The sequence below is a fragment of the Prorops nasuta genome, unplaced genomic scaffold, assembly GCF_024137725.1.
Source record: "Prorops nasuta isolate Cenicafe-Biocafe unplaced genomic scaffold, Cenicafe_Pnas_1.2 PNAS00006, whole genome shotgun sequence".
Taxonomy (NCBI): Eukaryota; Metazoa; Arthropoda; class Insecta; order Hymenoptera; family Bethylidae; genus Prorops; species Prorops nasuta.
Window position 1 is genome coordinate 5,476,765 of NW_027116803.1, and position 21,898 is coordinate 5,498,662.

General features: G+C 39.2%; 3 protein-coding genes across 6 annotated transcripts; all 3 read right to left on the reverse strand.

Moving 5' to 3' along the window:
- Positions 1–26: 26 nt before the first annotated feature.
- On the reverse strand, positions 27–9,027 carry Srrm1 (Serine-arginine repetitive matrix 1). Of its 3 annotated transcripts, none has more exons than XM_066728360.1 (14): positions 8,711–9,027; positions 8,510–8,599; positions 8,298–8,420; positions 4,984–5,154; positions 4,717–4,880; positions 4,448–4,642; positions 3,629–4,381; positions 3,425–3,565; positions 2,730–3,359; positions 2,400–2,616; positions 2,246–2,331; positions 1,766–2,169; positions 1,194–1,681; positions 27–986 (listed from the first exon to the last, which is right to left on the reverse strand). In XM_066728360.1, the coding sequence occupies exons 1-14, from the start codon at positions 8,720–8,722 to the stop codon at positions 774–776; spliced, it is 3,687 nt and encodes a 1,228-aa protein (XP_066584457.1). In that variant the 5' UTR covers positions 8,723–9,027; the 3' UTR covers positions 27–773. The 3 variants fall into 3 exon arrangements, with proteins under 3 accessions (XP_066584457.1, XP_066584459.1, XP_066584458.1); XM_066728362.1 differs by having other exon boundaries at positions 28–986; positions 3,183–3,359; XM_066728361.1 differs by having other exon boundaries at positions 773–986; positions 3,425–3,562.
- A 2,048-nt stretch (positions 9,028–11,075) lies between these two features.
- Positions 11,076–15,846, reverse strand: LOC136774208 (uncharacterized). Its single transcript, XM_066728367.1, has 5 exons — positions 15,836–15,846; positions 13,360–13,523; positions 13,137–13,303; positions 12,016–12,184; positions 11,076–11,651 (listed from the first exon to the last, which is right to left on the reverse strand). The coding sequence occupies exons 1-5, from the start codon at positions 15,836–15,838 to the stop codon at positions 11,462–11,464; spliced, it is 693 nt and encodes a 230-aa protein (XP_066584464.1). The 5' UTR covers positions 15,839–15,846; the 3' UTR covers positions 11,076–11,461.
- A 482-nt stretch (positions 15,847–16,328) lies between these two features.
- On the reverse strand, positions 16,329–21,535 carry Nopp140 (nucleolar and coiled-body phosphoprotein 1). Of its 2 annotated transcripts, none has more exons than XM_066728365.1 (4): positions 21,281–21,534; positions 18,824–21,073; positions 18,660–18,740; positions 16,329–17,831 (listed from the first exon to the last, which is right to left on the reverse strand). In XM_066728365.1, the coding sequence occupies exons 1-4, from the start codon at positions 21,380–21,382 to the stop codon at positions 17,676–17,678; spliced, it is 2,589 nt and encodes an 862-aa protein (XP_066584462.1). In that variant the 5' UTR covers positions 21,383–21,534; the 3' UTR covers positions 16,329–17,675. The 2 variants fall into 2 exon arrangements, with proteins under 2 accessions (XP_066584462.1, XP_066584461.1); XM_066728364.1 differs by lacking the exon at positions 18,660–18,740 and adding an exon at positions 17,917–18,454 and having other exon boundaries at positions 17,658–17,831; positions 21,281–21,535.
- Positions 21,536–21,898: the final 363 nt, after the last annotated feature.

The following is a 21,898-nucleotide window of genomic DNA, read 5'->3' on the forward strand; positions in this document are numbered from 1 at the left end:
AATTAATATCAAGTCATACACATTTTTTTTTTGTAAATGATGTATTTTCAAGTCTTACGAACGAAAATCAGGATTATTATTAACCCTTCGAATTACGGAAAATTGTTGATACTCCCGATATAATAAATATCGTGCCAGCGACGTAGACGGAGCATTAAAGATTAATTCATTCGTCGCTTATAAGTAATGAGTGTAAGATGATGTCAACGGGTTTAAGCATGCATTTTTGAAGTCGATAAAGGCCTTGATTTTGCCAATCGTATGAGTAAGAAAACATCAATTCGCTTTTGGATATATATGCATGTATATATAATATAATGTAAGATAATAGTACTATATTACTAAATATTGATCAAATGAGGACATTTGATTGAAACTAACTTCTTTACAGAAATTAAATTAATATACAATTCATCTCGTTTATCCTTTACAAAAAAAAATCAAATTCATATAAACGAGGACATATTATTGTAAGACATTTCATTGAATCATACTTTTCGTGAAACATGTAAAAATTATGTTGTAATACGCTTCCCTACTATATTATGTTCAATTGTAAAATAAACTAATTCAAAACGTTAAGTAATTCAATAGAAAAACACTAGCACAGGTAGTGCTATAATGATTAATTAAAGAAATGGGCATTGTTGGCATAGCTAGTACTATAAAATCAAAATGCGTATTCAATAAGTAACACAAAACACTCATTTTCTCCACAAACTTGCTCGGCACATGTACTATGAAAACACGCGCGACAATTATATTTTGCAAAGTTAATCACTTCGCTCAATACTATGTCCTTTTTTCATCGACTTCAATGCTTTTTCTCGAAGTTTTTTTTCTAATTCCTCGGTATTGCCTTCGCTTGCATCAGATTCTTCGGAATCAGCGGTCTTCTTCTTTTTGTGTTTCCTATGCTTTTTGTGCTTCTTATGTTTCTTATGTTTTTTATCTTTCTTCTTCTTTTTCTCCTCAACCTCACTTTCCTATCAAAGATAAAAAATATATGAACATTTATTCAAACTATAAGCAGCGTTCCACTATTATTGTAAGCTTCAAGTACGGAGAATCTATACTTTATGTATGTGTGCAACACAAATTATATATATCATTACTTGTGCATCTTGCAGTAATAACAGTTCGTGGTCATAAATCAAATTAAGTAGCACCTAGATTTAAAAAACTAAACTTACCTCAGATTCACTAGTACTAGTCTTCGTTTTCTTCTTTCGCTTCTTCTTTACTTTCTCCTCGTCAGAGCTATCGTCAGCCTTGCGCTTTTTTCTCAACTCCTTCTCAACAATTTCTTCCTCATCAGAGCTTGAGTCACGCTTCGATTTTTTTAATTTTAATTTTCCTTCATTCTCGCTAGTCGAGTCTTTTCTAGACTTTCGGTTTCTTGACTTATCGTCTTCCGAAGAGCTATCCCGCTTCTTTTTCATTTTCTTCGGTTCCTCGTCCGAGCTAGATTCTTTTTTCTTGCGAGACCTTGATTTGTCATCTTCACTTCTAATTCTTTTTGATTTAGTATCTTCTTCGCCGGACGAAGAATCTTTTCTTGACCTTCTCGATTTTCTAGACTCTTCCTCAATTTCCTTCTTAGCTCGTTTACGACTGTCGCTCTCACTTGTATCTCGCTTCTTAATTTCTTTCGTATCCTTGTTTCGCTCGATCAGAGAATCTAAACAAATATATATTATATGATTTATATTATAAAAAAACAGATTGACATGCAAAATAAAATAAAAATCAAAAAAGTATTTACCAGGTCGCATTGATTCTTTAGCCTTTTTAATTTTTTCGAGGTGCTTTCGGTCTTCGTCAGAATCAGAGCTAGAATCTTCTTTGCTTCTATCAGACTTATCATCATCTGTAGGAGTTCTCCTGGATTTTCGAATTCTTTCTAAGGTCTTTCTCTTTTCCTCACTCTCACTATCTTCTGAATCGGAGGACCCAATGTTTCTATCTCTTTTCGTCTTTTTAAGTATCTCTAAAGGTTTTTTTGTCAACGTAATTTCAACAAATTTTGAAGTGGTTTTTTTATCGCTAGAAATGGTTTTGGATAATTTTGTCAATTTGTCATCCTTCTTTAATGGGAATACATCTGAGGAAGGAGCTGCACTCGACGATTCTGCAACTTTTGGTGACTCTACTTTGCTACTTTCATCCCTAAAAATGTAAATAAATAAAATAATTTGGATTACAACAATATTATACTGACTATACCAAATTACAAAATTATTACTTAGATGGTAATTTTGGTTTGCTTGCAGCAATGATGTCCTCGGTTTTTTTGAATGGTGATGGTGTACGGGATAAGCTCTTGGAAAACTTAACAAAAAAAAAAGTAAAGCATCAATGACATTTTCCAAAATCAACAATAAATTAGTAATGCATACTCTGTGTCTAGATATTGGAAGAATGGTAGATTGAGTTTTCTTAGGAGAAACGATTAATTCTGGCTTCTTTGTAACCACTGGCTCAATCTTCTTAACCTCTTTTTCAGGGCGTTTAACTGCTTCTTCTTTATTCACCCTCTCTTTATCCTTTTTCTTATTATCTTCGGGGAGCTCCCGTTCCTTCTTATCCGGGAGTGCTTTCGATTCCGTTGATTTTCTGAAACCAGAAGATAATTGCAAATTAACAATTTTCAAAGGCATACAAGATGAGATATCTGGAGAGAACAGGATTGGTTAATGGGACTTATTCCCAACTAGTTCTACACTCACCTGGGTATTTCATCTTCATTACTAGAGGAACTACTCTCGCTACTTTCCGAGCTACTTGATTTAGACCTTCCATTTCGCAATTCTTTTCGTGACCCGATATCACTCGGGCGTTTTAATTTTTCGTCCACTTTTTTCTCCTTGATCTTATCCCTTGCATCTTTCGACCGATCAGGTGATCGCTTCCCGTCTTTCGAGCGATCCACGGATGAGCGTTGGTCTTTAGATCTGGATCTACGATCTCTAGATTTTGATCTACGATCTTTAGACTTTGATCTACGATCTCTAGACTTTGATCTACGATCTCTGGACTTTGATCTACGATCTCTGGACTTCGATCTACGATCTCTAGACTTCGATCTACGATCTCTAGACTTTGATCTACGGTCTCTATCTCTCCTATCTCTGGAACGATCTCGCCTACTCGATCTGTCCCGGGAAGATGATCTATCGTACCTGTACGAGCGGTCGCGACCATTAGGTGATCGACGCCTGCTGTCTCGACGATCTGGTGACCGTCGCCTATCTCTTCTCTCCGAGGATCGTCGCCTTCGATCGAGCGATCGCCGCCTTCGACGATCTCCAGGGCTGGATGATCTACGCCGGTATCTCGCTGGGCTTCTTCGCGGAGGACTGTACAAAACATAAACATAATTAATCATCGATACCTTGATAAATAATACTAAATTTTTACATACCTTCGCCGATTAAGCAATCTGCGAACAGATGGTGGTCGCATGTTTCGGCTACCGCTATATCTGTCCAAACGATCACGATCCCTCTCTCGTTCACGTTCACGTTCACGTCTTCTCTCACGATCTCTATCCACGGATAGTCTTCTGTATTAAAGGTTAGGGATTAATAAAAATGTCATGCTTTATTTCTTCTTTTGACACACATACCTTCTGTTCCTGTCTCTTGATCTATCTCGAGATCTGGATCTGTCCCGTGATCTGTCTCGCGATCTGTCCCTGTCCTTAGATCGGCCTCTATCCTTGTCTGTCTTTTTCTCTCGACTAGAGTCAGTATCACTCCCACTATCATCTTTATTGGTTTTTCTGTACGACCGTTTTGCCTGAACACCGTCCTTTTTCTTGCGAATTTCAAAATCATTCTTGTCCTTCGTACTTTTCCCTCTGTCAGAGTTAGAGCTGCTGCTGCTACTAACATTTCGTTTCCTCCCAGAATCATTACCATCCTTCTTCTTATCTGGCGACTTCGATCGTGATTTTGATGATCTTGAGTCGCTAGAGTCACTTCTTGATTTTCTGGATTTACTTCTGTCGATACTCTTTGATCTGCTTTTCCTCGATCGTGAACGCGACCTGGAATGAGATCTGGGACTTTTGCTCTTAGATCTCCTCGATTTTGAGCGGTCTTTTGATCTTGACTTTGACCTTGTTCGAGATCTTCTACTTCTTGACTTTGAACGGGATCGCCTTGATTTTGAAGCGGGCGAACGAGATCTGCGTGACTTGGGGTCTCGTACCGGTGACTTGGAATGAGACTTCTTCGAACGTATTGATGGTGATTTTGATCTTGACTTTTTTGCTGTTTTATCCGCTGTTTCCGTCGATGGAGAACGATTATTTTTCTTTTTGCCGTCGGCGAGACTCATTAATTTAGCTTGAAGACGCGAAATAACTACAGCTTCTCTAAATAAATAAATAAAAAAAATAATAGTACAAACAATTCATATTGGCTTTTTTATGAATACTTACGGCTTAGTCTTATTTGGGATTAGCGGAATAGCATTTTCCGGTTGTGGAGATTCGTCTCGTTCTACTTTAATTTCTGGCATTTCCTTCCCGTTGTCCTTTATAGAATTTTTACTGGGTGATCTAGAAGTAGATCTTCGTTTGCGACTCGATCTATCACGATCCCTATGACGGTCTCTTGACCTGCTTCTTCGATTCCTACAAATACGAGAAAAATCATATTGAAATAAAGTAATTGCGCAAGTCTGTATATAAAATGCCAATTTCTTTACCTATCTCTATCGCGATCTCTACTCCTATCTCTTCTGTGTTCTTTAGAAGATCCTCGCTCCTTTTCTTCTTTTTTTATCTTGCTTTCCGCCTCATCTTTTTCTTTGTCTCTATCCTTCTCCTTTTCTTTTTCAGCTAGTGATGCTTGTAGTTTTTCCTGTTCTTCCTATAAAAATGAGTATTTTGGTTTTGATTAATAAAATTTATATAGGTTATAAAAGGTTATGTCAACTATTGGAATTCAATTGTTATCAGTATACTACACTTACCAATCGTTTTTTAATCTGATCTTTCTTCTGCTGTAAAAAAGCTTCTGGTATGCCGGTGACACTTTCTTGGGCAGAGACCAAAAGGTCCCAAAGCTCGCCCATAAAAGCTCGTGCATTCCTTGCATTGAAGAAGCCTGTGAGATTGATCTGCATTTTTCGAGGATCGGGAAACTGTAAAATTTTAGAAATAAATCATTAATTTCAATCAGTTTTATTAGGTTACAGATCTCGCGAAAAAGAAAAATAATATTTTGTTTTCAATTGGAACTAACTGCTTTTCCCCCTCGAAAAAGCAGATCTATTATTAAGTCCTAAAATCTTACCACCATAGTTGGCATCATATACCTAAGAAAGAATACATTAGAAAAAGAATTTTAAACATTATTAATATCCGTAGTTGATGTACATATCCTGAAATGAGAATTATACAGGCAATGGTGGTCCAGCTAAAAGTGAAAGAATTGTGTGAAATAGAAGTTACACCATTTCACCAACCTGTGGTATTGACAAAGACTGTCAAACCATGTAGAATACCACCTCCAACGTTGCCTATGGCTGAAAAATCCTTCCACTGACGAAACCTTAGCGACATTGCATCCATCGTCAGTTGAACTGCTGACTCCAACTCAGGAAGTCTTCGGTTGGTTTCTTCATCGGCTTCTTGGAAGTAGGCCCGGTAGATTGGTAATCCGAAGACATTTCTGCTCAGCTGTGTGTCTGAGCGGGCAGAGTAGAGACATAAAGAAGCCGTGTTGATGCTCCCATATCAGGATACTTGTTGACATCCGCGCAGAAGGGTAGAGGCAACCAACAACTGCATTCAACTGCTATCCAGTCTTGTCAGCAATGATGTAAGATGCAGCAGACGATAGTTGACGGCTGCAGGATTGAAGAGTCTTGTCAGGGAGGAACTCTCCTGACTTGTAAGACGATCCTCGGCTATCTCGATGATTGTAGATTCAGCAGTAGAAGAAAGATGATGATGAAGATGATGATGATGATGATGATCACAACTTGGTTCAGTCACAGCTGTCATCAGCTGTACTAGGGTTGACGGCTGCTGGAAAGGCGGCCAATCGGATGTTGAGAAGAGCACATCCGAATGAATGCCATTTGGTCTATAGGGTTGAGCCCCAGCAACGGTCTCTACTTATACTAACGGGGAATTCAAACATATATGATAAAAGATTGTTATAATTATTTATAACTTAGCAGGTTCAGCTACATCAGTTTATTATTTTGTAGAAGTAGGAATGATTGGATAGGATGAATTAAACTGGACATCGGATAAAATTTAGGAATGTTTGGTATGATGAATTTTATTAGTATTAAAAAGCATTAAGACAAAACCATATTTTTCTGTCTCATTGCTTTTCAAATCCAAAGTCAGCAAATCTTGTAGATTTTGTATAAAAAATATATATATAGCTTGTACATATATATGCTGAAACAATGTGCATTTATTGATTTCCTATTATGAGGGGAAAAAGCCAAGTGAACGTATTTTGTTATTACTTCACACATGTGTGTGACTATCCTATATATAATACAATTCTTCTCTGTCCAGTGAGAGAACAGCACTAATGTCTGAAAAGAGAGTTTTTGCCCTTTTTGTATAGATCAGTCTGATCAATTTTACTTATTGATACCAATACATTACTAGCATAAGCTCTCTGTTACATTTCACTTGCATAGAGAATGTTTAAGGACAGAAAAATTTATAAGATGAGTTACTATGGAATTTTTAAAGTACTATGAAATTGATGGATGAAACAGAATGAAATCAAAAACAAATGAGTATCAAACTGTTTATTTCTTTTGAAGAGAAACACTCCCAAGATGCCGTAAAATGACTCAACTTCAGAAATCAAGAGTAATAAAAAAACAGTTTGTTAATCAATAGAGGTAAAGAATCTTGTGTTGTTTTAAGAAGTTTAGAAGATGAGATTTATCGATTTATAGGAATTGAAAAACATGGCGTTCATGACAAATATAACAATTGATTTACCAACCCTGCTTAATAAGCAAACAATTCAGATGATTCAAAAGTCTGCATAGAGGATTAACCAAGAGATTTGTACCTAGTTAGATTCTTTGAGTCCAAAGAAAGCATTAAATCACTTAGAAGAGATAAATGATGATATAAATTTGATTAGACTTCAGGTCAAATTAAAATTTTAAACATAGTTCAATTTTCATGAAAACTATTTAATATCACTTCAAAAAATAAGAGCTTTTGACTGCTTCTTGAAATAAAAAGATGAAAGAACACAGATTCTTTCGAAAAAATATAATACTCCAAGAGAAAATTGAAAGTGTTCGTTATTCACTATAATTAATATTCTCAAAATAAATGCTGCTATAATAATGAATAAGCCTTTATTAGAAAGCCAAATTTTAAAATGTTCTACTGATGCAGTTAATTCTAGCAAAATTAGCACTGGATTACTATTAAAAATTATATTAGGTTTACTTTTGATCATTGAAGGTAATAGCTCTTGTACAGGAAGAAAAATATAGAGTAAATTCTGAAACGTGTTAAGTTTAAGAATCATAAAACTAATCCTTCTTTAACCGGATGAATTTTATGATGTCAGAAACCAGCTGAGTCCATTGGACTCACCCAGCCTTTAATAACACATTTCATGTTTAAGTTTTCCATATTTATAAAAATGTAAATTTATATTTAAAATAGCTCAACAAATACAATCAATAACCTACAATGACTTTTATTTTCAACTTTTTCAAGATTTTTAATATTGATAGACAATGTGTGTCCGTTAAACTTTACCTGACTGGAGAAGGGTTAAAGTAGAGAAAATATTTTACAAGATGTACTACTTAAATTGTCTCAGAGCATGAAAGCAAGAAAACATTTACCAGTTTTAACTATAAAATATATAATTTGTTTTTATGTGAGACATCTTTAAGGAACCTCCTTGTTCATATCCTGAGAGACCCTAAGTAAAACATTTATATCTGCTACAGTTTTAGAGAAAAGCAAATTCTTATATCTATACTATAGTGTGATATAATATTATATTGATTGACGCCAATTTTATGTCTGAGAATGCCAGACTAATTATTCAACCAGTCTGTATATAATCATTAAACTAGAGAGCTATGAGAACATGGTTTGTTAAGTGAAAAGGACTTGTGTAAAATATTGATGAAATTATAATGGAGCTTTTAGAAGCCTTATAATACCTGTGCAAAATTGTGCCATTCTCTCGCTGGACAAAATATATATATAAATATATATATATATATATATATTTATTTAAAGTAGATAAGAAAGTTTAATAATCCCTTACCTTTTCCTCCAGTTGATTATACACAAATTCTACTACTACATCATCCTCCATTCCTAAGATTTGTGTGATCTTTGTTGTAATCCATGGCTTAATAACATCAAGCTTCACTTTGCTCATATCCACCTATTAACAATAAATATTAATACATATATATATATCTCTAATAATTTATCTTGAATTTAGGTAAAAATGATGAAAATCGTATAAAATACCTTTTGAGTAAGAGAATCTCCGAATTTCATTTGCTTTAATAGCTTTTTCTCCTTATCGCTGAATCGTGTATCTTGCGAAGCAGTAGTTCCCTATAACCCCACAAATAAGTTTACCAAAGAATCGTAAGACTAATTTTTCTTACGAAATAAAATATTTCGAACTTATATAATTAATTTTTAAGAATTTCCCACTATACTTACTGTGTACATCATCTTGGCAAGATAGCAAAATTCTTAGAACTGCAAAGAATTACGATATTGCCGTCTAAATACAACGCTGCTCCAAAGCAGACTGTAGCTGCTCGTCTGCGTGAAATATTCCTATGGGTTTTTAAAGATCCGTGGACCGTATCTACCTTGTAAACATTACTATTGGGTCAATAATGAGATAAATCTCGATCTGGTTCACTTTGATTACTTCAATCGATAGATTGCGTTAGACGGAACAGAAAAGCAACAGTAGACGCGAAACGCGAATACGCGAAGAATAAATCAATCCACGAAAATGGCGTCGAGAGCGGGAGAGGCAAGCAAGCCTTGCTTGCCGCTTGCGCAGTGCGCTCTTGCCTTGGGGATAATATGGGGAATTGGTTTTAGTGTTTGACGACCTCTTGAAGATAGCTTTACTTACTATGTAGCGCAATGTTGGCAACTATAAGTTATAACTGCAAGGGTTACCAGTTGAAAATTTGAATTGAAATTCAAAATTAAGTAAGATGTACGTAAATAAAGTAAAACGCGTACACAGATATACAGAATTGATTTTATTTAAGTGAAAAGGTATAGATGATGTTTTTAAGAAGATAATATTCATAATAATTTAAGTACACACTTTATTTTACTGAATTACATATATACATGATGAAATATTCTAAAACTATATTCAGTAAACTGAACGAGAGACTGAATTAGAAACGTAGATGATAATAAATCCAGGAAATGAATAGTTTAACGTTATATCCTATAATAAATTATAAATACATGATTGGAAATTACATCTATATATATATATATATAGATATAAAGAATGAGTGGGTCGATAATTGCACGCCTAAGACGAAGATGGATAAAATTTGGTGTAAGTTAGGGAAAGGGGAAGATGAAAAGCGGAATTATAGTGTAGAAATTCCTTGTAAAGGAAGGATCAAAGGCGAAAGTAATGGAAATGCAGAAACTGGTGATCGCACTGGCGCGGGACGAGCAGTATGAATGAAATTCTTAGGGCGGTGCGTCGTCCAGGAGACGAGCAAGGTTTCTATATCTATGAAGTAACGAGTGACGCGTAAATCGAGGTTAAGGGTCCCGCAAAGAAGTAACGGTACATTACACTCGTCGGAATGTACAGTACGGTCCATTCGGTTGTCGGTGTCCTGGCGATTCTATCTTTTACCGGAGAGGCTAAGGGTGGGGAGAGAGGGACCGGATGCAACCCAGTACCAAGCCGGGCGCCGCTTCGCGGATGATAAGCGGGCCAGTGGTGTGAATCGTGACTGCGAGATGTCACTTTAGCGAGGCTTCGGAGCTTCGAAGCTTCGGGCTTCATCTAAACTAGGCCAATCTCCGCTCTTTACAAACGATCTTTCCATTGCTTAGCGCCCCCTCCAAGAAGCCTACCATAACGGCTGTTACCCTATTACGGGAATAAGTCGAACCTCGAGTAATTCCAACACTGAAATTTTTCTACGGCCCGATTGTTTTGGGCGATAAAACTAAACAAGCACTCCAGAGAGTCGAGTATTCTCGTGATTCCGGATAACGGTTCTTCACGGTATTCCGGCTCTCTAAGCTTGATGATGTATCAAACGATAATTGGCTTTTTCACGCTCCTCTCTTAATGCCTCATCTAACAGTCGCAAAAAGTTCCATTCTGCGAACTGGATCATCGGTGTAATTTATTTGATAATAGCTCTGCCGTAACTTAGCATTATACGCATTAACGGCAGTTTATCGAATTAACGCGATGGATCGACAAGCGTGAAGCGATAAAGATCTCATTGGCAATATAGTGTGACCGGAAAGGATAATAAATTAAACACGTGCGCGAGAGAGAGGGAGACAGACAGACAGACAGACAGAGAGAGAGAGAGAGAGAGAGAGAGAGAGAGAGAGAGAGAGAGAGAGAGAGAGAGAGAAAGATCTTTGGCTAGTGATTGCGTACCGTGATGACGAACCTGGGCCGATTAGATTTTTTTTTCTTCTTTTTTCGAAAGGACGAGCTACGGTAGCGGAGATCGGGTAGATCCGAGTGCATTGCACGTCTCTACGGTGAACGAACGCGCACGCAGAAGGGTCGGGAGAGGAGAGAAACTTGAGAGAAGAGTGCGGAAAGTGTCGGAGAGCGAGAGGGAGAGAGAGAGACTGCGATGATAGAAGGAAGGAAGGAGAGAATAAGGTAGAGAGATCGACGGTGACGCGTGCAACTCGTTGGGTTTTGCAGGTTTTGCACCACGTAGGATAGGATCGCGCGATCTGATATAACGTTACGATCGCGTTTAGGAGGTTTCTCGCTCCTTCGTGGATTCAACAACCACGGCACCTGCGCGAAACCGGCTTCAGTCTGCTGAACTCGATCGAATTCCGAGACCGGATTCTGCAAAACGAGCATCGCGGCCCGATTTGCTTTTTCGCGATGCCCCCTTTGCTTTCGGATCCTGGGATATATCCAAGGACCACGAGAGAGAGAGAGAGCTTCATAAATATTTCACGAGTGTGAATAGCTAACAGTCTTTTTCTTCTTCTTCGTTTAGATTCTCCGAATTTCCTGGTGCGCATGGTATACAAGAGAGGGATACATATAGAAAGAGAGAAAAAGGGGGGCGAGGATTGTGAAGGAGAATGATGAGTGAGAGCTCGAAGAAGAAGAAGAAGAAGAAGACGGTGCGGTTGGTGGCAGTGACATCTCGTGGGAGTTATCTTGGGTTCATTGACGATGAATATCGGGTCGACGAACGCTTAAAAACTGGGAACGGCCGGAGGCGGTTCGGAGGGGCTTGCCGAATTCTTCGGCTTGCAAACGCAACCACTCTCGACCAGAACATAATCCTGCCCTGTCAGGGTCACCGGACCCAGTGGTATCACTAGAAATAGATACGGCACGTAGGTCTGCGTACACTCGCCGTGCACCACGTCGCATTCCTTGGATCTGCAAGAAAAAACAAAAAAAAAATTAAACGCACGTTTTTAATACAGCCCCAACCACGTTCCATCGTTTCACGTTATTTTACTTGCTAATTTTAACACTAGTGGGAAATTCCTCGGTTAACAGCCTCTGCATCGCGCATGCTAGTTAAAGCCTGATTTCTTTCATTAAAGACACAAGGCAAATGCTCGAGGAGCTGCCAAAAGTGGGCCGAAAGTGGCTCCGAGCCGGTCACGAAGTCGTGGGCCTACTGTGCCAATTCTAAAACTCATATCGCTTTGCTATTCAACCGGCTGAACCGCACGAGGAATTCCTAATAGTATTTACATGTATACACATTTGTATTTATAATTTTAGTTTCACTTACTCGCAAACCTCGAAGACGACCTGTTGCAAAAGGTCTGGGAATTTTTGGACAATGGTAACCGGCTGGCCGCTGGTCAGGCTCACACCGTACATAGGTGCCGTGGTGTTGTACCTCGTCTTGCAGAGTCTACCCGGCGTTCCGCACGTCTCCTTCGAGGAATATGCTCGTCCTGAAAATTCATATATAAACTTTACAAAGTTTTGTAAAAATTACCAAGTGCCTGTTAATTACGCCGCTAATTTCACAGTCATCTCCCCCCCCCCCCCCGAATCCCTCTTTCAGAACTGACCGAACCACCAGTGGGTCGAAGGATCCCGTTACAAACGCGATAACTGTATTATCGGTTGGACAATACCACGCTTGATTATCTGTGCAGTGAATAATTATCGAAAGTACGCAGAGTCCTTCGGCGATGGAAATAGCAGAGAAGCGAGAAAGACTCCTTGGTGTATTTTGTCGAGACTACGAGTTGTGTTTTAAGAATCGGGTTTTCGTGTCATAAGGACAGCTGCATATTTCAAGGCTCGCGAGGCAAACCGGTGGACGTTAGCCTGTTTGTTGAATCGGACAACCGGCTGTTCTAATTTTCGTGCAGTTTTATAAATGAGAGCAACCTGTAGAATTTGACCTCGACTGGAACGCATCTCCGTCAACAAATGCATCAATATTTATGAGTGTCTGTGCGAGCCTGGGATCTCTAATTGGTCACGGGGCACCTTGGAACGCGGGGGTTAACTACATAGCTAGACGAAGGGGTGCGCGTGCATAAAAATTATGAATATGCGCGGGATAATGAATAAACTCGTAAGCGGCCTCAGAATGTGGGTTATAACAGCATCTCACAGTTATATTTGCGATTCCACGGGTAATGAAGCTTATTATTGTGCGGAAGAGGGCGTTTATCTCAGGTATATTTCCCATGCTACAGTAGATATAGTAGAGAATCTCTGAATGGGGCTTCGCAGATGTACAGTTTTCAGGATAAACAAAGTGCATCGTAAAATATTAATCAACTCCTCTTTCGATTTGTATCTTTCAGCTTTAGCGAGTTTTCCGGTCTGGAATGTGAAAATCTTCTCAAGCGATAAATTGGCGTCGTAATGAAGCGGTGAGCTGCTCACCGTTTCGAGAATTTGCAGCGGCGATGGAGTAGTCCCCGTGGGCAGCTTTGTAGTTGTGAAGAAGAGCTTGTCTCGTCAATTCAGGGTCGATGGTGCGTTGCTGATGAGATCGTCCCGTTCGACTGCTTCCTGCCCAGAGATTCTTGAAACTTCTCGATATCGCTGCTCTGCAAATGAACGATCGCTCAGCTACCATCGGCAAAATTCTTTCTCCGATACTTACGAAGGGTACTGTACGTTATTGGGCCCTATGCAGTCGGTTGGGTCCGTAAGTGCATCGCCCCAAACGTACTTGAGTCCCAGGCCCCCTCCTTCGCATCTTCTCGCGCTGTACACACGTGTGCCACTGGCGATTAAGATTAACGTCAATCCGATGTACCTGTACATCTGAAAAGGATACTCTCTGTTAATCTTGCATCTGTACCACGTGTGCTCGTTGCATTATTATTATTATATATATATAGTATATTAATATTACGATGAGGCATTTATACAAGTACCCGAGCGAGCCCGCGCGTAAGCGAACGGCCATCGAGTTTGGGTTCGCCAGAGGTCAAGAGCAAGAGTAAATGACACATAGTTCAAGTGTAGTATACGCTCATGTTCGTGAAAACAGGTTTCGAGATTGAGGTCGTGCCTGCAACCTAGACAGCTTAATAGATTGATAATTCCTCATAAATTATGGTCAATTTCGCAGCGATCCTGCCGTGTGCATGGAAAAAAAGAATAGAGAGAATATCTAGGTATACATATTTGTTTGTTTGCGTTCTGTACGGTGTGATGGGGGGGGGGGGGAAGGGGGGAGGTAGAGGAAGTAAAAAGTCTCAAAGACTGTTTCCCTTTCGTGCCACCTCGCTCGTACGCTGAATTAGCCGCACGAAGAGACGCGAGAGAGTGACGAGAGATGCGCGATTGCGAATAATAATTGACCATGCGTTATTGATGGCTTTCCTTATTTGCACTAGGAGGTTTCTGGGTTGTCAGCGGGGCTTCCGCGATGCGTGCTTCGAGTGAAAGCACGAGAGCACTTATTACCCACTGTCGAATCTTGAGAGGTTGCCAACACTGGATAAATTTTACGGTGAACGCATATACAGGTACCCGCAACGCATCCGAGCCCTTCGCAGCATTGGAATTGTCGTCTGACACACAACGCATGCGCGCCAAGTCTCCGGGGAAACTATTATTCGCGCTAATTTTCTTTACTCGATCGAACATCGATTTATCTCGATCCTCCGGTAATCCCTTCCAAATTCATCAAGGCTGATTATTCTCTTACATTCTGAGCAATCCTTGCTCGACTACTTTTGACCTTGACGTTTTATAAGCTAAGAGCTCGCCTCGAGCCGCCAATCGCGCGTTTACTCTACGCGCTCTTAATTAATATTTTCCTTCGTGTACTCTGCCACTTTGCTCATTTCTTTTTATCTTCTTCTTTTATATACATAATAAAGTATTTCATCTCGTGCACGAGTATCTCCGGCAAGTAACGTTACTCCACCTCCTTAGTGGCCTTGCAATTAATTAGAACCGTTCCCAGGTTCCGACGGTTTTTTGCCATCCAGACGGAATTTCGCATGAAAGTATACGGTGCAACCACACGATAACTATACAATAAAGGATTATGTTTGAATTACGCAACGGTCGTCTCGTGAGAATCGCCTGAACTTCGAGTAGTCTCCGTGAATCGACTAATTCGAAAGGTCAGTGTCTCCCGAAATGTTTCTTACACGCGTAGCACCGATATAGCCGGGATACTGGATTTTCCTCGAGTTTTCCAACAAGCTTTCTCCTACGCACTGGGAAAACTCTTTTGGTACTTGCTTAGCCGGATGAGATCTTGACGCACGTGTTTAATATTCTAACGGTACGCGTGAATCGTCCAAAATACTTTTCGTCTCGTGCAAGAAGACGATATATATATACTATACAGGCTATATATGTATACGTTTATTCATTCTCCTGTACTATACCTGATAACGGTAAAAGGTTTCGGCGTTTCGTGAATAAATTATTATAACTGTCTCTCCTGCCGTCAAATTCTTTTCTCATTAAACACGTGGCAGGGAAATGTAGTCGAATGTCTGTTATATAATATAGACATATAATATTCATGTATCTTTATAGAAATAGTTTCAGGGAAGCGTGCGGAGGGTACTCGCTGCGGAAGATTAGTTTTTCTCGCGTGGCGAAGACGTATGAAAACACAATTTCTTGGTACGAAGACGCATACCTGAAGAAAAGACTTGTCTGGAATAGCATACCCAACGTTATACATTCGCCCTGGATAATAAACCCTCGAGAATTCTAGCAGTCTCTGGGGCACGGATGCGCTTGTTTCTTTTAAAAGCTTCACGCTGAGCTTTGTATACCTGTCGGAATTCCCGGCACCCCCTCCCCCCTCCCGAAAATTTCAAGATCTTACAAAAAGTGCGGCCGCTCTGATTCGAAGGATCGTCATGCTTTAATTTCTTAGATTTTCCGGATCATCAAGATATATATTAAAAAGTCTATCCTCTCTGTTACATTTTATGTAGTATCATATTTCAAGTTTCTTAATTCTTATAATCGTGATTTTTGTCAGAAGTAAAACCCTATCTTCTTGTATATACTGGTAAGAAATGTTTTGTCGTGGAGATTTTATTTTTTTTTTTTTTTGCAGAAAGCAAAATGTTTGTTTTTAAGGGAAATTTACTCACCATGTGAGTCACGATAAACACCGTACGTAACAAATCCTGGATCTTCCTGATGATGAGACACGCGACGTCAGCGGAACATTAATCAACGGGTTGGTGTATGAGAGGAGGGTGGGGATGGTAAGCGCACACGAATCTTTTAAACACCGTTCATGTCACTTCACCGGATGTATTGTGGGGTCGTGCACCTCCGTCCTCGCAGGTGGATGTCCAGAGGTTGACTGTAGGATGTGGGAATCGTAAGTAGCCGCTCTCAGTGCTCAGATAGACCCGAGAAAGGGGGGCCTGCATATAGCAGGAGTAGGGGATATTGGCCCCTATACCATCACAAAACTTTTATATTTCGTCTTCCATACACTCACCGAAAACAGCTGCAGGAATAACTTTGATATTTTTCTCGTTATCGTTGTAACCATTCACTTTTTATCAGACAATTAGTTAATCGTTAAATTATTATTTATTCAGGGAATTAAAAAAAAAAAATAATAGAAATTAATTAATCGTAAAATATGTAATGTATTATACACAGGAGTAATTTGTAGCTTTGTCAAAACTATTGTTCGGATTATTGAAAGAATCATTTTCTATTGATTAATAGTTTTAAAATTTGTAACACTGAGAGCTTTTTTGTCCTTCGTTTTACTAAACCACTTATAGGAATAGTACAAAAGTATAGTATAGAAAATAGATTCAATAAAAACATGATATTTAATTCGTTTCTCAGGTACTAATACATAAAAGAATGCAGAGATTTTTTCGCATATTAACACTTTACGTACGGGAAGCCTATTATTAAACATATCTGCAATGCTATCGGAATTTTTCCATACAAAAATTATTAGTCATTTGTTTTAAAAATGAATTTATGATGAATGTCATATTCGTTCATATGTACAGAATTGAAATTGAATTTGAAAGTAATTTTATATTAACGGCTTCAGATCTATAAACACGAGAAAACAATGACTTAAAAAATACGGTTAAAATACAATAGATTTGTTTCTTGTATTATAATAATTTTACATTAACTACAAATTAAGTCAATCTTCATGACAAATATTGACAGTAGCTAAGAAACTCTAGGAATGGTGAAATTTATGTTTAACGAAAAGTAGCTTTCGAGAGCTAGTTATGTCATAAAATCTTGATATATGTAATTATTATAATTAACATATATATATCAGAATTATAACATACCATATCCATTTTATATGACATTACAAATAACTGTCGAAAGCTACTTTTAGTTAAACAGATATTGCCTTTCCTAGAGTTTCTTGAACCACTGTCAATATTTTTAATACGATTGACTTAATTTGCAGTTAATGCAAAACTAGCGTAAAAGAGTAAACAAATCTATTATATTTTAACCATAGCTTTTAAGAAATTTGTTCTTGTGACCGCGTATAAGTAAAGCCATCATCAAAAATTACTCTCAACCCCAATTTCCATCCTGTACATGCAAAATTTGTAATAAATTTGTTACAATAGAAATAGTTAAGATACAAAAAGTCTCTGCAGCTTTTTTCTGAGTATAACAGAAATTAATGAAAGATCGTTATTTCTTAATCTACTTCACTATGTATTTTACTACTATTTCTTTAAGTGACTTAATACAATAAAATCTGATACTTCTCAGTATTACAAATAATAAAACAATTAATTAATTTAATTATATAAAACTATATAAAAACTTTATATATAAATTAAAACTTATATATAATGAGATGCGCTTTTTCGTCAATACAACATATAGTGCATTGATGGAAATTTAAATATGATATTAATCTACAAAATTATTCGAAATGGAATAAACTAACGTAGATTCTTAATCTTATACTAATTAATCGTCAAATTTGATAGAGTTTACTCCGACGTCAATACGGCCACCTCGATAACTTCCACGTTTCTTCTTAGTCTTTTCATGTCTGAAGGATTTACCTCGTGTGTATTTCAAGTCGAGGTTAGCCTTCTCGCCCCAAGATCCCCTAGCACCTTTCTACAGTAATAAAAAAACAAAAATATATGTTATAAATTTATATAAATTATTTATAATTAAGAATGTAATCTCGTAGCCCACCTACATTTATAACTAACAGCTTAATCATCGAACGTTATTTTTTTATTTTGGGGTGGTGTCGAATTCTTATCGAATGATTTCCTATTGTCGAAACCCCCTCTACCGCCTCTAAAACCACCGCGGTCACCTCTATCGTCATTACCCCATGATTTTCTAAAGCCATCTCCTCTTCCTCTACTATTCCTATCATTGCCTCCCCAGGATTTCCTGTCACCATCTCCGAAGCCTCCGAAGCCACCACGGCCTCCACGGCCGCCACGTCCACCTCGGAATCCACCTCGATCTCCTCCACCTCGATCTCCTCCACCTCGATCTCCTCCACCTCGATCTCCTCCACCTCGATCTCCTCCACCTCCACCTCCCCTACCTCCGCGTCCACCTCGAAAACCACCGCCACGACCCCCTCTATCTCCCCCACCTCCTCGCCCCCCACCTCCTCGCCCCCCACCTCCTCGCCCCCCACGAAAACCGAAACCCTGTCTCCCACCCCTGAATCCACCTTCCTTGTTACGTTCCCCGTCATCATTCCCATTATTCTCCTCCTAAAACAAAGAGAAACTTCAGGTCAGTCGTCGTGCGACTACAAATGAAAAAAATCAAACAGCAATAATTATTCCTTTCATCACAATCATCTTTATACTATAAACAGCAATTACAGAGGCACGGTGAATACACGGAAACATAATCTCAGTCATTTCAAAAACGACGAGTGACCTGTGTTTCTCGGATATGTTTCCAAGCATTTACCTTTGCCTCGAAGGAATTATTAGCCAGTTTAGGATTCATCTCGATCTCTTCATCGTTTACTCGTCGAAATGGAACTTTTTTCTGTTTGTAAATTAAAGATTATATAACAGAAGTAATAAATTTCTTGTGATATGATTCATTAAAGAATATTTTAAAAGATTTACCTTTTCCGAATTGAAGCTATTGTTCGCCTTTATAAAATTGTTGTACTTGTCTTTAGATAATTTAGCTGGAGGCGCATCTCCATCATCTTCGTGTTTTCTCTTGCCTGCTTTAAAAGATGACTTTGGTTTAGTCGCATTTTCTGCTGCTTCGTCCTTATTCTCATCTTTATCGTCATCAGAGGACTCTTCGTTAGAGGATTCAGTTTTTTTAGTTGGTTTTGCAGCTTGTACTTTTGGCGTTGATGTAGGTTTGGGTTTTGCAGGAGCTTCGTCCGAATCTGAATCCTCGCTGGAGGATTCTTGCTTTTTCGCAGCTGGCTTCGGTACGGGTTTCGCTGCGGGCTTGGCTGGACTTTCTTCCTCGCTGCTATCATCGCTAGAAGAGCTTGTTTTCTTTGCAGCAGGTTTCGCCTGTGGTGCTGGTTTCGTGGGAGATTTTTTGGTAGTGGTCTCTTCTTCGCTGGACGAGTCCTCGCTGGATGATGCAGCCTTGACTGGGGGTTTTGCTGCTTTAGCTGGAGAATTGCCTGGCTTTTTAGAAACGACAGAATTAGCGGGTTTCTCATCCTCGGATGAATCATCACTCGATGATTCTTTCTTCGTTACTTTAGGAGTTGCCACAACAGCTGTTTTGGATACTTTGGCAGGAGGTTCTTCAGAGCTATCACTACTGTCTTCACTAGAGGATTCCTGTTTTTTAACAGCCACTTTTGTTGCCGGTGGAGTTTTCATCTGCACCTTTGGAGGCTCTTCCTCAAAGCTGTCAGAGTCACCTTTCTTAGCTGCTGGTTTGGTAACAGGCGTAGCTACTTTATTTTGTAGCTGTGTCTTTACTTGAGATTTGGGAGTCTCTTCCTCGTCGTCTGAACTATCATCAGAACTTTCTTGTTTCTTTGCAAGTGTTACTTTAGCAGCAGGAGCAACTACTTTTTTCTGTTTTTGAGCTTGTGGCTTAGGAGTCTCTTCTTCCTCGTCTGAACTATCATCAGAGCTTTCTTGCTTTTTTGCAGGTACTGCTTTGACAGCAGGAGTAGCAACTTTCTTCTGTGGCTGTGCTTTAGTTTGAGGCTTGGGCGCCTCTTCCTCATCCGAGCTATCATCATCAGAACTTTCATCTTTCTTTGCAGGCACTGCCTTAGCAGCAGGCATAACTACTTTCTTTTGTTGTTGTTGCTTAACTTGTGGCTTGGGAGTCTCTTCTTCCTCGTCTGAACTATCATCAGAGCTTTCTTGCTTTTTTGCAGGTACTGCTTTGACAGCAGGAGTAGCAACTTTCTTCTGTGGCTGTGCTTTAGTTTGAGGCTTGGGCGCCTCTTTCTCATCCGAGCTATCATCATCAGAACTTTCATCTTTCTTTGCAGGCACTGCCTTAGCAGCAGGCATAACTACTTTCTTTTGTTGTTGTTGCTTAACTTGTGGCTTGGGAGTCTCTTCTTCCTCGTCTGAACTATCATCAGAGCTTTCTTGCTTTTTTGCAGGTACTGCTTTGACAGCAGGAGTAGCAACTTTCTTCTGTGGCTGTGCTTTAGTTTGAGGCTTGGCCGCCTCTCCCTCATCCGAGCTATCATCATCAGAACTTTCATCTTTCTTTGCTGGCACAGCTTTAGCAACTGGTGTAGCTATTTTCTTATGTTGTTGTTGCTTAACTTGTGGCTTGGGAGTCTCTTCTTCCTCGTCCGAACTATCATCGGAGCTTTCTTGCTTTTTTGCAGGTACTGCTTTGGCAGCAGGAGTAGCAACTTTCTTCTGTGGCTGTGCTTTAGTTTGAGGCTTGCGCGCCTCTTCCTCATCCGAGCTATCATCATCAGAACTTTCATCTTTCTTTGCAGGCACTGCCTTAGCAGCAGGCATAACTACTTTCTTTTGTTGTTGTTGCTTAACTTGTGGCTTGGGAGTCTCTTCTTCCTCGTCTGAACTATCATCAGAGCTTTCTTGTTTTTTTGCAGGGGCTACTTTAGCATTTGTTACTGCGGGTGGTTTTACTGTTACAGCTTTTTTAGCTGCTTGTGATTCATCCTCACTAGAGGAATCTCCGGATGAAGAATCAGGTTTTTTATTAGCTGCATTAGAATTATTATGTGTTTTTCCATTTACCACAGGAGTCGGTTTTTGTTCTTCATCTTCATTCTCAGAGCTAGAGTCTGAACTACTATCCCTAACTGGAGCTTTTATATTAACCTTCTTAGAGGAATTCTTCTGAAAGTAGTGATATACATCTATAATCGTCGGCGCTCCTTTGGGCAGTGCAGGCTAAAACAACATTAAAATAATTATAATGCGATTCTAAGAAACAAATGAATTTAGCTTAAAAGTAATAAAGGGAACAAATGTACTTTTCGAAATTATACAGCGAACCCACGTGGTTAGTGGATGGCGGCATTTTGGTTTTCACGTGGCGGAGAAATACATATTTATAGAATTTCCCAAAATTAAATAAAGTTAATTTACAATACTTACTGCTTTTGTTTTCTTTTGAAAAACTTTAGCCAATGATGTGTCTTTTTGTAATAAATAATCGTATATTAGCGCAGAAACGCCTAATTCCTCAGCGACTGCCATAGCAAACGCGTGTGCAAGCAAAAGAAGCAGCGGTTTAACACGGAGGGGATTATTTTTTCCAGTTGCCTCAATGTGCTACCAACCAACGAACGATACCGACCGACGACGACGATGCGGTTGTCGCTTTTGGGTGTGTTCACGGAGACGTTATCAGCGCTACTGCGCACTGTACATTACATACATACATGTATGTATAGAGTGCGTTCACGGAGACGCTATCAACGCTACTGCGCACATATGTATAATAGGCAATTTTCTCTGCGCAGTAGCAAAAATAGCGCTAAATAACGTCTCCGTGAACGCACTCTGAGGGAATTTAAAGCCCCCACCAAACTTCCCGTTCCCTATGCTGGAAAGAGGAAAGTGGGGGACCCGAATTCCCACTTTCCTCTTTCCAGCATCCGCTGAGGATACCGGCTACGTAAACCGCGTAAACGTGACACGTGCCTTCCACAGTATAGTCTACAATCGTTTCCGGTTTGAACCGGATGGAACGCTGAGGTAGAGTAGTATAGT